Below are 15,056 nucleotides of genomic sequence, written 5' to 3' on the forward strand. Positions count from 1 at the left end.
TCCAGTGTACTGTGTATATAAAGTTGTGAAGGTATCAAATTGTTTTTGTTGTTATGAATGCAGACAAGGAACTGTGTAAAAATCTTACAAAAAAAATTCTAATGTTGCAAGATAGCACAATTTTGTGTTTCTAAATATCAATTTGATGGAAGGAAGGACATTTCAATATTTTATTCAACTGGAATATTTTAAAAAATATATCTTGAATAGGATTTCCAACCTTTGTGATGAAATGGTAAATCTGTTTTTGCACAATTCATGTGAACTCCACATTTGAGTACCCCTGTGTCCACATTTAGGGACACTATTGGTCTAAGTTGTACATACATTTACATGTAGTTGATGAAAAAATACATTATTTACAACTAGTCATGGCTTTGCGCACAGTAAATTTTGGAGTTTATTATTATTTAGTAAAATAATATGTTTGAAATATATCTTCACAGCATAGCTAGAATAACCTTTAGAGTAAATAATGTAACCGAATATCATATTGTTGTATGGTGAATATCGATGATTAATAACATTTAAATGGTTGCTATACTAGAGTACAGTGTTGTCCATCTATTAAGGGACTTGCAAAACAGCATGATTTGATTCTCAGTAACTAGAGATTAAAATGGGTGGTGTTTTAATACCTGGATTTTGTGTGTGTGCGTGTGTGTGTATTTGTGTGTGTGAGTTGGGGGGTTGTTTTCTATGGGTATAAAAGGTGGTCCCCGTCCTCTTTGTCAAATCATACATTAAGTGTCCAAGGATCAGTGGTTGATTGTGTTTGTGCGGCGATAATGGCTTTGTTCATGGATGCAAATTTCTCAACAGTAAAGCAGGAACAGAAGGAAGATGTAGTGGATCTCAAAGAGTTATTTGGGGAACAGGAACAATGTAAAGGTGAGCCAAAACAACATCTGTAAATTCATTTTTAATATGTATAGTAGATTTTCAGAAATAGAGAAAGGGTATGGTTTATTTTTATCATCTCATAAGTATTTGAGACCATCAGTTAAAATGTCATAACCTAATGTAAAACGTAAAATCAGATCCAATTTACACACCAATCATAAACAACTAATTGATGAACTACTTTTACTCAAGATGTGCACAGTGAGAGCATCCCGCTCACCTCAGAGCTGGATCGGTCTGGTATCCTGAACGAGGGTCCGAGAAAGAGGAAGCGGACCATCTTCAGCCGAGCTCAGTTGTCCGAGCTGGAGCAAGCCTTTGCCGTCACTCCTTATCCAGACATCACCCTCAGGGAGACCCTGGCTGCACACACACACCTGCCTGAGAGCAAGATTCAGGTGAGTGGACGGCATCTTTTGTAAAAAATGACTTTTTGCTGGTGTTGCAAATACGTGAAGGGATAAAACATTATGAATTGTGTGAATTTGTTTTCCATCGTGGAGATCCGCATTCGGTTCATCACAATCCTATAACAACAACTCTATTTGTGACTTATATTACACAGCACAAAGCAGCTTTTTACAATTTACAACTACCGTTCAAAAGTTTGGGGTCACTTAGAAAGGTCCTAATTTAGAAAATAAAATCTCTATTTTTCAATGAGGATAAATTTGAACTAATCAGGAATACTCTTTATACATTGTTAATGTAGTAAATGACTATTCTACCTGCAAACGTCTGGTTTTGAATGCAATATCTGCATAGGTGTATAAAGGCCCAGCAACCTTCCCTTCAGTGTTTTAATGGTTTAGGGTGTTTGCTAATTGTGTTAGAAGGCTAATGGATGGTTAGAAAACCTTTAAAAACTCTTGTGCAGTTATATTTTTCATAGAAAACACTAAATTGTCTGGGTGACCCTAAACTTATGAATGGTAGTGTACGTATGATTATTTTTTCATGATGACAGCCTACATACCCACATCTTGTCATGAAAGTAAGCTGAAGTCTCATGATATGGAAATTGAAAGTATAAATCTTGCACAGGTGTGGTTTCAAAACCGAAGAGCCCGAAGTATCAAGACTGGGAGACTACCCAAGTCTACCAAACATGTTGTGGCAAGTAGGGGACTTGCAGGATCCACCTCTGGGGTGGTGACTTCAGCTTTTCCATCCCCATCCACCTTGGCAGACATATTTAGACCGGAGCAAAACCAACCCTGTGAAGACATCCCACAATTCTACTCTGACTGGTTCCAACTTTACAGCAATCAGTCTACACCATCCACTTCAACGCTCCACTCGCAGCCCACCCTTGGCTCCCCCAAACTATCAGAGTCCCGTCTCTGGGAGGAGGAGTGGCATCAGCGGCCACAACTCGGATCGACCCTGCCTACTTTCCTTCCTGGTTCGTTGTCACATCCCATCACCAGGCAACATCACCATTCTGCGTCTAGCCACTCCTACCAGGCCCTCAGGAACCTCAAAGCCCAGAGCATGGTTCAGTCTGGGGCGCATCAGTCGCTATACGGGGGTGAAGCTGGAGGTCACCTTTCTGTTGACCAAGTTGTTCCTTCTCACTCTCAGCCAGCGTACTGGGACGTAACTCAGGGCCAAAGACATCACCACCATCATCATCAACATCACACACAAATGGGACCACAGACATCTATGGGCTACATCTCAGACCTTATCTACAATGCTGCTATAGTTACCAACTTCCTGGAGTTTTGATGATGTGTATTGTAAAATTCAGTTATTTTCCCCTTTATGTCCTGTCTAAACACACCAATGACACAAACTGAAGAAAACATCAAATGGTGTATGTTGTTCTTCCTCTGGCCTTGTGTTAATGTTCCAGTTGTCTTTTAGATGTAGTCTGAGTTAATTTCCACACAAAAAATGTAATACCAAATGTCATGACTAAGACACAACTTGATGAACTTTAAAGTGGGCAATAAATTATGGCAGATTTAATAATAAATACATTATCATATTGCTCTGCAACCTGCAAAATTAAACTTTGAGTGGTATTGGGTGACTTTCAAGTTGTTCCAAAACATTTTCACAGTAAATAAACTGAAGTAAATTAAAACCCATGTGACAATGTTGTGAGGAAAATGTTGTAAATTATAATAATCACAAACAGAGAAGTTAACCACTGCATAAAACTATTTTGTAAACTCAACAAAAATAAAGTAAAACTACTCATCCTTTAGGCATATAATGGAGGATGGAGTTAGGTGTTGGTGTCATACCTTCACTGACACTGCTTGAACATAATTTGTTGTATCTAACAAGTATATTTATAGTTACATCTGCCTGCTAAAATCAATGTTTGTGTATTTGATAGTAACGTAAGTGCATATCTGTACTGAGCAATAAAAAATGTCACAACAGCATGCTGCAATTTGTTCCAGTTATAGTTTGATGGTTGTCAGGCATTGCCTATCTCACACTGGTGGCATCACAAAAAGAGGTCGGGAGGTCAAAGCATGCGTTTATACACAAAGGCTGGGTGGTTGTGTAAAAGAACTTCACTGACAGCCACCTGGGATCGATAAATATTTTATTCCGCTCACATACTGATGTTAGGAAATCCCTCCAATGCACAACGTCCGTGTGTCCGCGCGAGCTTCTTCTGTGTATCTCTTTTTAAGAGCACAGCCTGAATTTGAATGTACTAAGCACACATGCCTCTGCAGGATCACGTTCCCCTTGAGGCAAATGGTCAAGACCTTGAGTCTCTAGCCAGGAACTGATAAAACTTCCCGGCCAACCATAAAATGGGTAGTAGGATATAACCCTTTATTTCCGCTCCTTAGCAAAGGAAAGTAAATTATTTTATTTATCAGACTTTAACTTAAAGTTTACTTGCGCAATGTGAAAATAGATGGGTATATTACCTTGACAAAGTTTTGTGGGCATCTCAGTGGTAGATTCTCACTTTTTGTTATTCAATGTGATTTACTGAAATGTAAAAAGCAAATTTTGCCTCATCAGGGGTAATGCGAAACCACTTTTTTGGAATGTTCACCTACAAACATATTTAATGTAATTAGAATCAAATGATGAAAAGAACTTCACAGGGTCTTTACAATTATTACCAGTCAATAATTCAATACTTTGGCAATAAAAAATAAAAACAAAAGCCAGCATGGAAAGACTCCAACTCATTTGTCACTCAACAACTGGTGTAGAAAATGGATATAATATTCATTGGAACAAGTTTTGTAAATTGATTTTATGAAACTGAGGACTAATTGAGAAGGTATCCCATGAACAAAACACATTTCTCCACCCTGGAATCACGTTCTCACAGCAGGCAACTCTTGTTATGAGCTACATTGTACTATGCCGTGTTACATTATACTGTGGCCCTCTGAGAATTATTTTTCAAAACATCCTGATTAAAATCACTCCATGTGCGGAGATACCACAAAAGATAGTTGTTTTTTAAATCTCTCTACTCTGTAAGTATCATGAGTATAGTAGGCAGGCGGAATAAACTAATGAAAATTAAAGCCAAAGCTTTGGGGTCTATCAGCTTACAGGTCGTGTAATTATACTTGGATTTAAGTTTTGAAATATTACATGAGAAGTATAATACATACACGAATATGACGGATGGACAAGACAGTCGTGCAGTGGACAGTGATCTCCGCATATCACAATCATCTTTAATACCAAATAATCTTTCAATAAACCTTTAATCCGGGTGTCAAATCTCAGAATTCAGGAAAATACTTTTGCCCCTCCAGATGTAGTTACATCTTTTAATCCTCCCATTTATGCGATAGGACCAAACAATAGGATACCGGCATAAAAATATGTCCAAAAAAAATACGAATTTAAATGTGAAGAAGGGATCAGAGATGATCATCTGAGTCGTGTTTGAATTGTTTTGAAATTGATTATGAACAATAATCTTTCTATAAGTGTTGTTGTCATTGTTTTTCCTGACCCAGCGACTTTATTGGCAGTGTTGATTCAAGGCTTTATTGTTACTACTAGCGTGTTATTAGCAGATCTAGCCTATAGCAATAGCTTTTGAAGTGTTCTTTAGATGTATTGTCATTGTATAACTTGATACAGACCTTAACTAATTAAAATAAGATAAGAAAATAGACATAATCTAGAAGATGTTTCTGGTTGGAAGGTACCAAATGGAACGAACAATAATTGCTACATAAACTCTTGTAGAATAAAATGATCAAATTTAATAACCAAATTAATAGCTTATGACATTGAGTATACGTACTGTTGTTTTCGCTGAATCAACTAAAATCAACTGATCATCATCATTCAATTCGAGATACAGATGTATGGCTTTATTAATATCATCAGGATCAAAAGAAAATCACAGGTGTTCATTTATTCATGATAATAATATTTTATATTTTGGTTTCTAGGAAAAACAGAGATAATAAATAAAAAGCAGTAAAAAAAAAAAAAAAAATAGCATTAGACAACACTCGTCAACAGACTAAAAATATTTATAATTTATATTTATTTATTTATTTTCTATTTTCATCAGAGCTCTAATTCTTAATGAGATTCCAAATAATAAAGTATGTAATATATATATATATGTATATATATATATATCAATCATACATATTACAAATACTGTATATGTAATATTTATGAATTAAGAGTGAGGGTCCGCAACCGGAAGATTCTTTTTCTTTTTGTAAATTTGTATACTTATACGGCTCAAACGTAAGAAAAAAATAACTCAAACAACCTTATGTGCTAAAAAAAAAAGCCTAAACCGAACCCCATTTTTGTAAACCAGCATCAAAAATACGTTCAAAGCCATTTCTGAATAGAATTTTGTCAAAAAACTACCCTACTCGCAGTTGTCCTTTTTCAGCAATGCCATAGGTTGCCATAAGAGGGTGCCAAAAGATCTGCCTAATAGCAAAGTGGAAATTGGTGTCGTTTAAATGTGAAGACTCTCTTGGTCCATATAATTTTAATAGAGTGTGACCTTAATAAAAGGCTGCTCTTAAATGGAGTTTCCCTTTTTGACTTTAGTGTAGTTCCCTTGTTTGTTGTGCTAAGGGTCACCGAGTTCCCCCTCCATGGTCCGGACCAGGACATACAGCTCAGCTAACCCCACTACAGATGTTGCGATCACAGCAGATATTACTCTCTGGCAAAAAAAAAAAAAAGATAATCAAGTCAGAATTAAAATGCTTTTGGATACCAACATAACATTTGAACTTTTGGGGCACACCGGTTTAGCTAAGCATGCTGTTCCAGAACAAATCGAGACAAATAAGACAAATTCTTACCGCTGTTGTTTCAGTGAATAGGTACTGACTGCCCATGTAGGAGCAGGCAAATGTAGCGATTACAGTCACCAGGAAGTTGAAAACAGTCACAACCACTGCTTTAGCTGATCGTACTTTAGAAACAGAAAATATGTACACCGATCAGAATGTACGACACCAATACAAGAATATTTAAATTGAACATATTCCAATGTTATTTTCACGATTTAAAAAGTTTTCAAGATGCCTTAATAGCATGATATTTACCAGAACCCTGGTAAACCGAAAACCCCCATGCAAGCAATTACGGGTATGACAAAAATGCATTTGAAGATCTAGCCCCTTCAAGTGATGTGGAAACTCTACAACATACTAACCTTGCTGTCCCAAATCTGCCAGTGTTCCATTACGGTTCATTTCCTGCACAGGAGTAGAAATGTAATCATTAGGCTAGACTTTGCAATGACGTGGATCCTGCTAATGTAAACCCTGTCATCTGTGAACACAAAATTATTTACCTGAGTGTTTACGTTACGAGTCATCTTATTGTATTCCTCGTTTGCTAGTCTGGCTTTAATGATTTCCAAGCGTGCAACCAGCTCAGGGTTCTGAAATGAAGAGAAAATGATCACATTTGTGTTTAGTGTTCGTCCAACTCACTTTGATTTATGGACATGTTTCATCAAGCAAGTGGTGAAGAGGCTGAAACATTTAATTACACATTTTGTAACAAAAACGTTCACACATACTTGGTAGGAGATTTTCCCTTGGAACATTTTGTGATTGAGTCAAATAAATATTCAATCGGGAACACATATATGTCAACATTTCAAGCTCGATGAACTGCCATCGACTTACTCTGGGGGGCTTCACAACCTCCGGCAGGTGCAATGAACTATCCTCCAACAAGTCATGCAAATAGAATGGATGCCCTAGAAAAAAGAACATCATAGTGTAAATAGTCATTCATTCTGGGCGTCATTTCTGAAAATAAATAAAAACATTTCTGTGCTTTCTTTTACTGAAAACCACGCAAACATAGCTTTTCAAGTAGGCTCATGAATAAATGCAATTGGCATGGAGAGCAAGTGACAGAGATGCAGAGCGCAAGAGAAAAAATAAATAAAATCATGCCTGCGGTGACATCACATTACCTTCATCTTGAAGATACTTTTTCAATTGTCGCGCTGTACTAAATGGCAGGTTAATTTCTCCTTGATTTCCAAGTAGAGTACCCAGTTGTGTTCTCAGCTCTTCAGGCAGAGACGAGTCCGTCTGTTCCAACAGTCCTGACACTCGATTTCGGAATTGATCTCCAACCACGAACGCCGAAGCCATAATTTTGTTTAACGACAACACACTGAATATTCGGTGGGAATATGCAACGATGGGAGATGTATATGACTGTAACGTTAGAAAGCGGTGCAAAAGCTCAATATGCAAGTAGCCATGTTTTTACCCCGTGACCAGATGAGGTAAGTCTCACGTGATCACTCGTGTAAAATAATCTCTAAATTACAAATTCAATACACACAACGGAGCATTTTACCATGTTTGGTCGTATTATATTTGATTATTTGGAAGAGAATTAACGATCATTTTAAATTAATATCATGTTTTGCGCGTCTCGTTCCAGGTGAATATCTTTGGTGCCTCCATGTTTCCTCGTATTTTTTTATATTTATATATACGTAACATAACGACTTTAAATCCCTTAGAAAACGCCGTCAGATTGAATTATACAGAAAGAATATATTTGAAAAACATTATAAGCTATTATCCACGTATGAATATATATTAATGGAGCCAATAAACCTTTCCAACGGCTGTTTGTAAGGCTAATGGGGGGAAAAGTAATCTTGTGGTGTGCAAGGACCACTACAATCTCAACTAATAATTACTAGTAACCTAAGTTAACAAAAAGTCATCGTATGATGTAGGCCTTACCTGAACGTCCTTTACACTGACATGTTTTGACAGACTGTTGAAACATGTCAGCGTAAAAGACGCTCGTAATAAACAGTAGTTCTAATTCGTACTATTTTCTTTGTCCCTGAAGGCAACATCAGTGCGTACGTACAAACGTGCTTGCGTAAGTAAAAGCGTGCCACCACCAACAAAGATGGCGGCCTGCGCGTTACGTAGAGGTCTGCTGAGCACTTTCAGTAAATATAACAATAAACGCGCACATAGATTATTAAGTATGACTGACAGCAGGTTCGAAATGTATAGACCACAGTTGGAATGCCGAGCCTGCGGAATGTACGGTGTCGCTCAGCAGAAGAGATTCATGTCGTCACGGTAAGACACACAGCCAGTGTCCTCCTCCTGTCAATGCTAACAAGCTAAAGACCTAGCTATCCACGAGTTTCTAAAGATTTTATCGTAGGAAAGAAATGTCAGGAACTGTTGTCATGTGGTCAACACGTTCCAAACTTATTTATAAATACGAGCATTATATGTATCCAGGGCCTATAAAACTGGCGTAGTTGGCCTGTGGCATTCATTGGCATTTATCCAGTAGATGTGGTAATGCATGGTTTGACCGGAAGCACTTTTACAATGTTAAAATGTTTGCCCATAAACACTGTATTAAGTTGTTGTTCTTACATTTTTACCAATTGTGTTTTAATGTGCATTGATTTTGGTAAGTGTTTATAATTGATACCCCTAGCAATGTCTTGATGTGTTTTTCCTTAAAATTACATGAAATGAACGACAGTTTTCTGGGATTTTTGTTTTTCTTTATTCGTAAACTACACATTGTATAGACACAGTAACACGGTAAGAAAAAAAATATAAATAAAACAAAACAATTTTACATTGTTATTGCCAATGAAGCGTTTGCTTTGTACAGTGAGGTGCCCTCCAAACCCTTTTTAAATGGAATAAATATTGATTATGGATAAAAATCATGATTATTTTGTTCAATCTTGGAATCACGATTATTTGCACTATTACGTTTTTCTCACCCCAACGTTATTCTGTGAATGTGTCCTCATTGTTCAAACACAAGCCATTATGAACTGACGTTGCCTGTATTTGGCAGGAACAGGCCTGAAGGGAAGATTTTGGAGACGGTTGGAGTGTTTGAGGCTCTTAAGCAGCAGGGCAAATACGAGACAGGACAGGTAAATACTTGCATAGCCAGGTCGCAGGGTGGATGTCAACAAAAACACTCTGGGTCCATATGAGCATATTTAGATTTTATACGGTTTCATTGTACCATTGTGACAATAATACATTTTTAACAGTACGATGCCTTGCTAAAGACATTTTTATTTCATTTGATTTCTGATTTATTATTTGAGTCTTATCCAATGTGACATTGTTCCTCTGTGTTGTTCTCAGCTCTTTCTCCACAGCGTCTTTGGCTATCGAGGTATTGTTTTGTTTCCATGGCACGCCAGACTGTACGACAGAGACATCACACCTCCCATGTCTGACAGGTAAAGCCCCCACCGCCCAATTTGAGATGACTGGTCTTTGATCAACAAAGGCGTTGCAGCTTTATGCAACACGTTGCCCCTGTCATCATGTAAACACAACACTCTTATCTCTCTTTTTTTATTATTATTTTTTGCTTCTAGCAAGCCTGAGCCTCCTGGTGGCCATGGCTCAAAGGAAGTGAAGGGGAAGACTCACACTTACTATCAAGTTCTGATTGATACCAGAGACTGCCCTCACATTGTAAGTGATTCTGTTAACCAATGTTACTTTTTCAGTCATCTCCTAGTGTGACATTGTTGCTTTTTTCTGTGGAATGGTCATAAGTATACTACTGTGTATGGATTCAATAACACGCAATGCTCAGTTTTGCCCTTTACAATTACATTTTTGCAATATGGATGATGGTGATGGCATATCTGATGCTACTGCTAAATTTCAAACATGTGGTAGAGTACACGTTTCATTATTTTGAGGTTTTCATTTACCAACACAAGCAAAAACCTATTTAGGAATGCACACTGTTTATTTTATGGGGTTTACCACCACTGATTGACTTGTCTCATGAGAATCGCATTTAGCATCGTGCGAGGTTTACCGACAACTTGTGGTTGCACATTGCAAACGGCTAAACGCTGCATAAGATGTACTGTATATGTGTGGTTTCAACTGTATAATTGTCTCATCTATGACTCATAGCATGTGACAGCCGCTGTTACTATACTCAGGTGCACATAGCCTCTTTAGAAGGTTGTTGTTTTGTGTGAGCGCATGCAGACACATATTGGTGAATTTTGCTTCGTGTTCCATTTAACAGTCTCAGAGGTCTCAGACAGAGGCAGTGACGTTTCTGGCTAACCATGATGACAGTAGAGCGCTTTACGCCATCCCAGGTATACACCGTGATCTATCTCGCCCCTGAATAGCACTGTATGATATGATATGATCGTCTGACAAAAAACAGCTCTGTTCAAGATGCAGTAATCCACCTTGGTGTAAAATACCTATAAGAATTTTTTAATCTGTACCTTTCTTCCCATCAGGTCTGGACTATGTGAGCCATGAAGACATCCTGCCATACAACTCTGCAGAGCAGATCCCCATTCAACACGAGCTGTTTGAACGCTTCCTCATGTACAACCATGCCAAATGTAAGCACCCCACCACCCAGTCTTGACCTGCCAAGCATGTTCTTTTCTTTCTTCTGTACTTCCTATTACTTCTGGCTCTGCCATTTTTATCATCTCATTTGGTATAGCTCTGTTGCTTGGTTAACTTGTCCTTCTCGCTCCATCGTAGCTCCTCCATTCATTGCCAGGGACACCCTCAAAGCATGGCAAGAAAAGAACCACCCCTGGTTGGAGCTGTCGGACGTCCACAGGGAGACCACTGAGAACATCCGGGTCACCGTAATCCCTTTCTACATGGGCATGAGGGTAAATAAGGAACATGCAGTACAACTTTCATTTTAGATGCAATCGCTGGACTCTTGTCCAGTTTTGTTACCGTCGTCATGGCGTGAGGCTTTGGGTTTCTCGTTAGACTCTCAACCGTTACTATTTGCACCTAAATCTCGATTTTACACGGACTTTGGGGTCCAGAATTTTAGAACCACGTTAACCCCGAAAGCGCGTTGTGTAGAAAGTTTATTTTTTTATTTTTAAGAAAGGCATGTTTTTAGGCAGCCTAAGGGGTCTTTTGTTACGTTAATTTACGCCAGGCATCTTATTGGGCAGCCGCAGGGGTCCATTTGCTGTCTGTCGACAACCCACACACATTGAAGTCTGTTCTCATATTAAAAGAGAAGCAATACGCCAATGACAATATCGTAACCAATTGTCAGCAATAAATGAGGGATCACTTAGTAAAATTATTTTTCATTGTGATATCTTTCTATCTCTTCAGGAAGGCCAGAATTCTCATGTATACTGGGTGAGTAGTGGCAACGATTATGCGAAGCCCCATAAAATAGATAATGCATCAATTAGTCTGAACAGTTTTAATGCATCTACTGTGTGTCATCTTGTGAAGTGGCGATACTGCATCCGTTTGGAGAACATGGGCAATGAGGTGGTTCAGCTGAGAGAGAGACACTGGAGGATCTTCAGCCTGTCCGGTACCCTGGAGACTGTCCGAGGTCGCGGCGTGGTTGGCAGGGTCAGAGCAACTCACTCACACTGACTTGACACACAATGCTGAATCCTTGGCGTTCCTAAGCGGGAGGGACAAGTGATCGCAAGTCTAACAAAATCGTGATCACACGTCTAACAAAATAAAAGCGCAATTCACACCGTTGGAGTGGGTTAGTAGAGTGATTTATTTTGCAAAGATTTCCGGCAACAGTCACTCATGGAGCCCGTGCCTCGGCCCACCTCGTGTGACAGGTTGTAAAGTGTAAAATTGTCAGCCCGATTGTTTTCAGATGAGTTTGAGGAGGAAAAATCAGAACCCAGACCACAGGATGATTGGTCAGCATAATCGTTCTCTGACCAGGGCATTTAAAAAAATGCTCACGTTAGGGCCGATTGTATGAGTGTCCCCCACTTGAGTCAAACGGCAAGAAAATTGAATAGACATCACAGCTTTTAGTCAGTCTTGTCATTGTGGACCTGTTGTGTGATTAAAGGAGCCAGTGTTGTCCAAAGAGCAGCCAGCATTTCAGTACAGCAGCCATGTCTCTCTACAAGCCCCCAGCGGTCACATGTGGTGAGTTTTTGTTCTATACGTGATGTAACCTTATGTTTAGCTCTTTTTATTCTGCACTCCTCTGTGCCATTAACATTGCCTACTTTTTTTTTATGTTCAGGGGAACATTTCGTATCGAAAGGACTGATGGCTCCCATTTTGATGTTCGCATTCCTCCTTTCTCCCTGGAAAGCAACAAAGATGATAAAGCCCCCCCTGCAGGGTACACATTCTAACTGCGAGTAGTCGCCCCACCCTAGCGTTACCTCTGCCTTCAGTATCAGAAAATTGAGGTAGGTTAAGGAAAGAGACTAACAGATATAGCGTTTCTAGAGCTTCCAATTGCACACCCACATATTCTATTTTCCTGGTTTAATTAAATACAAACACACATGTTAGGGCTTGCTTGATTTAAAGCTGACTCAGTTTGGATGGGGAGGAAAAAGACAGGGATCGAAGAGTGGGGAAAAAAAATATGCTGCTGAGCAGCTCATGTTTGGTGTCAAATAGCGGGAATATTGACCTGCTTTTGAGCCCTTCCTGCTGAGGTTGTGTTCCCAAAGAGAGCAATTGGGGCTGAGTGTCATCGAATGACTCCCCTCTGATGTTATTGAAAACATAATGCACCAGTGTGGCCATTCCTCTTTTCCTGTTAACATTTCTTTACACGGCTTTTCTGTTCAGCTATGCCTGTCAGATGTTCTTTTTTCAAAATAAGAAAAATATCTGATCAATTTACAGAACCAAAGCATTCACACTTTAAAACCTTATTCAACAGTTAACACATTGTCACATAAACTAATTTAAAATATTTTTTTGCAGGTTGATCTTAATATGTAAATCCTGGTTGACAAAGTCCTTGTGAAATAAACCCTGACCTCTGTGAAGTGGCTGGGGTCATCTTTCCCAGTGATTACAAGTTGGGACGTTAATTATAGCTGCGCCGATTTGAGATGAGTCACCCTTAGGTATTGTTATTATTGTTTGAATGGAGTCTAAATCCCATCCATTGGGAATCACTGAAGTTTAAGAAGACGGTATGTGTCACAATCGAAACAAATGTCCTACCTGTGGTGGAAAGAAGCAGTGTTGTCCGGTTCCATCTTTGACAAGTACGCCATCGATGAAGCGAGCGGGGGGGCAGCAATACTCCTGCAGTGTGTGAGTGTGTAAAATAGTTATTTTTAAATCCCTGCATAAAAAAACTGATGCAGGCTTATAGACGCAGTGAGCATGTCTTGCATTCAAGCCTACTGCTTAACATTGAAAAAGACTTTGATTGAGCCAAAATTAGTCTTGGTATAAAACCAAGGACTTTTAGATAAATGCGTTTTTGTGAAGTGATTTGAAACTCCTGTGATACCAATACTGTAAATAAGAATGTAATTAAAGGCAAATATGTTTTGAAAAATAATTAATGTCGCGTTTTTTTATGCATGCGTTTAAGTCTTAATATTGCAATGCGTTTTGCTACCACCAGGTGTCAGTGCGTATTTGTGTTTAACCATGTGCATGTGAAGTTGTCTGGCATTATTCTGACATGGTCAGTCATGATCTGGAGTGGCAAAAATGCCCAAAACAAAAATAACTATATATTCTGGAAAAAATAATAAAAGCTATTCTGAAAATAAAGTTAAAAAAAAATACTCATTTGAGAAATGTTAAAATCCCCTAAATAAAGGCCATAAATAAATTACTCGGCCCAGGTTTATGATGAAATTAGCATTGCCAACCACAAAACTAAAACTAGGACCTGGGCACCGGGCATAAACAAAGCTAGACGCATACGGAAAACTGCGAATTTTGACAACTTCATTTGATACACTTAGATCATTGCAGTTGTATTCCCTATACAAAGAATGAAGAACAGGTAGTGCCCTCTGGTGGAGCAAAAACGAATGATGAAGAGTCGCCAATGATTTGTGTCTGAAAGGTAATACTGCAAGCAGTCTCCACCTGGCCGTCTTATCTGTTTTTAACGCTGTACGACATATATGCTAAATATAATTTGACCCCTGAGATCGCCATCCTTCTGGAATGAATAATGGGCTAATAATCCGCTGGAAACTTGGCGGTGCTCTCTGCCTGGAGGCGGTTGGGGGCGTGCTTTGTGCACCCGAAGGAGGGAAGGTTGTCATCCATAATTCAGTCCCAACCCAAGCACGCCAGGTAGTCCACCCACCGCTCCGGCTTGGACTCGATACCACACGTATACAGCATTCTGTTGCGGACGACTGGTGAATTCAGCGGCCGAGGGTGGAACACAGAAGCGGAACAGTGGAGTCAATCGTCGCTGAAGCGTGGACGTAAACATTGCCATGCCCTGACTGTTTCCTGCACCACCGACCGGGACAGCGGGGCTCCGTTGGCGTGGCTGAGATGAGAGCACAGCGACAGCAACAACAAGACGTCCATCCTGGATGTAAATCAAAGCGGAGACGCTGTGAAGTTGTGTTTGGGACAGGAGACTGCGGCGGTCTTCGGTTCTTCTATATGTGACGTGTGCGCAGTGAGCGGCCATGCTGCAGGCAGCATCCTCCGACCTCTTCCCCACTTGAGCTGCAGAAACTACTTCCTCCTTATTGTTGTTTTCTGCTGATGTGCGACGATGCATTGTCCATGCACATTAAATGCGCTTTCATTACTGGCTGCGCAGACTGTAGAATGTGATCAGCTGCAGGCACTCTGATGGAAACATCTGCCTCTGCATGACCGACTGCCCGGTGGGACCAAGCTTGTTGTTAT

At 39.4% G+C, this 15,056-nt stretch overlaps 3 protein-coding genes across 5 annotated transcripts; 2 read left to right on the plus strand and 1 right to left on the minus strand.

The window, feature by feature from the left end:
* The first annotated feature begins 150 nt into the window (after positions 1-150).
* On the plus strand, positions 151-2,999 carry sebox (SEBOX homeobox). Its single transcript, XM_061280283.1, has 3 exons — positions 151-891; positions 1,096-1,301; positions 1,948-2,999. The coding sequence occupies exons 1-3, from the start codon at positions 789-791 to the stop codon at positions 2,632-2,634; spliced, it is 996 nt and encodes a 331-aa protein (XP_061136267.1). The 5' UTR covers positions 151-788; the 3' UTR covers positions 2,635-2,999.
* Positions 3,000-4,883: 1,884 nt separating this feature from the next.
* tmem199 (transmembrane protein 199) lies at positions 4,884-8,053 on the minus strand. Its single transcript, XM_061280284.1, has 6 exons — positions 7,334-8,053; positions 7,038-7,111; positions 6,698-6,787; positions 6,557-6,599; positions 6,201-6,313; positions 4,884-6,058 (listed from the first exon to the last, which is right to left on the minus strand). The coding sequence occupies exons 1-6, from the start codon at positions 7,515-7,517 to the stop codon at positions 5,963-5,965; spliced, it is 600 nt and encodes a 199-aa protein (XP_061136268.1). The 5' UTR covers positions 7,518-8,053; the 3' UTR covers positions 4,884-5,962.
* Positions 8,054-8,267: 214 nt separating this feature from the next.
* On the plus strand, positions 8,268-13,725 carry poldip2 (polymerase (DNA-directed), delta interacting protein 2). Of its 3 annotated transcripts, XR_009714606.1 has the most exons (12): positions 8,268-8,480; positions 9,229-9,310; positions 9,531-9,628; positions 9,770-9,869; positions 10,444-10,519; positions 10,670-10,777; positions 10,926-11,062; positions 11,532-11,558; positions 11,658-11,783; positions 12,253-12,332; positions 12,433-12,604; positions 13,134-13,725. XR_009714606.1 is itself a non-coding variant. In XM_061280281.1 (11 exons), exons 1-11 carry the CDS (start codon positions 8,302-8,304, stop codon positions 12,545-12,547), a joined length of 1,128 nt encoding a protein of 375 aa, XP_061136265.1. In that variant the 5' UTR covers positions 8,268-8,301; the 3' UTR covers positions 12,548-13,725. The 3 variants fall into 3 exon arrangements, 2 of the variants coding, with proteins under 2 accessions (XP_061136265.1, XP_061136266.1); XM_061280281.1 differs by having other exon boundaries at positions 12,433-13,725; XM_061280282.1 differs by having other exon boundaries at positions 9,235-9,310; positions 12,433-13,725.
* Positions 13,726-15,056: the final 1,331 nt, after the last annotated feature.

This window comes from Syngnathus typhle, linkage group LG6 (genome assembly GCF_033458585.1).
Source record: "Syngnathus typhle isolate RoL2023-S1 ecotype Sweden linkage group LG6, RoL_Styp_1.0, whole genome shotgun sequence".
NCBI lineage: Eukaryota > Metazoa > Chordata > Actinopteri > Syngnathiformes > Syngnathidae > Syngnathus > Syngnathus typhle.

Bases quoted from the DNA above. Each gene is read 5' to 3' on its own strand.
- sebox (XM_061280283.1), top strand. From the start codon at position 789: ATGGCTTTGTTCATGGATGCAAATTTCTCAACAGTAAAGCAGGAACAG. The intron at 892-1,095 runs GTGAGCCAAAAC...CTTTTACTCAAG, and splicing joins GGAACAGGAACAATGTAAAG to ATGTGCACAGTGAGAGCATC. The intron at 1,302-1,947 runs GTGAGTGGACGG...AATCTTGCACAG, and splicing joins TGCCTGAGAGCAAGATTCAG to GTGTGGTTTCAAAACCGAAG.
- tmem199 (XM_061280284.1), bottom strand. From the start codon at position 7,517: ATGGCTTCGGCGTTCGTGGTTGGAGATCAATTCCGAAATCGAGTGTCA. The intron at 6,600-6,697 runs GTAAATAATTTT...ACTCCTGTGCAG, and splicing joins CTCGTAACGTAAACACTCAG to GAAATGAACCGTAATGGAAC. The intron at 6,059-6,200 runs GTAAGAATTTGT...TTTTTTTGCCAG, and splicing joins TATTCACTGAAACAACAGCG to AGAGTAATATCTGCTGTGAT.
- poldip2 (XM_061280281.1), top strand. From the start codon at position 8,302: ATGGCGGCCTGCGCGTTACGTAGAGGTCTGCTGAGCACTTTCAGTAAA. The intron at 11,559-11,657 runs GTGAGTAGTGGC...CATCTTGTGAAG, and splicing joins AGAATTCTCATGTATACTGG to TGGCGATACTGCATCCGTTT. The intron at 12,333-12,432 runs GTGAGTTTTTGT...TTTTATGTTCAG, and splicing joins GCCCCCAGCGGTCACATGTG to GGGAACATTTCGTATCGAAA.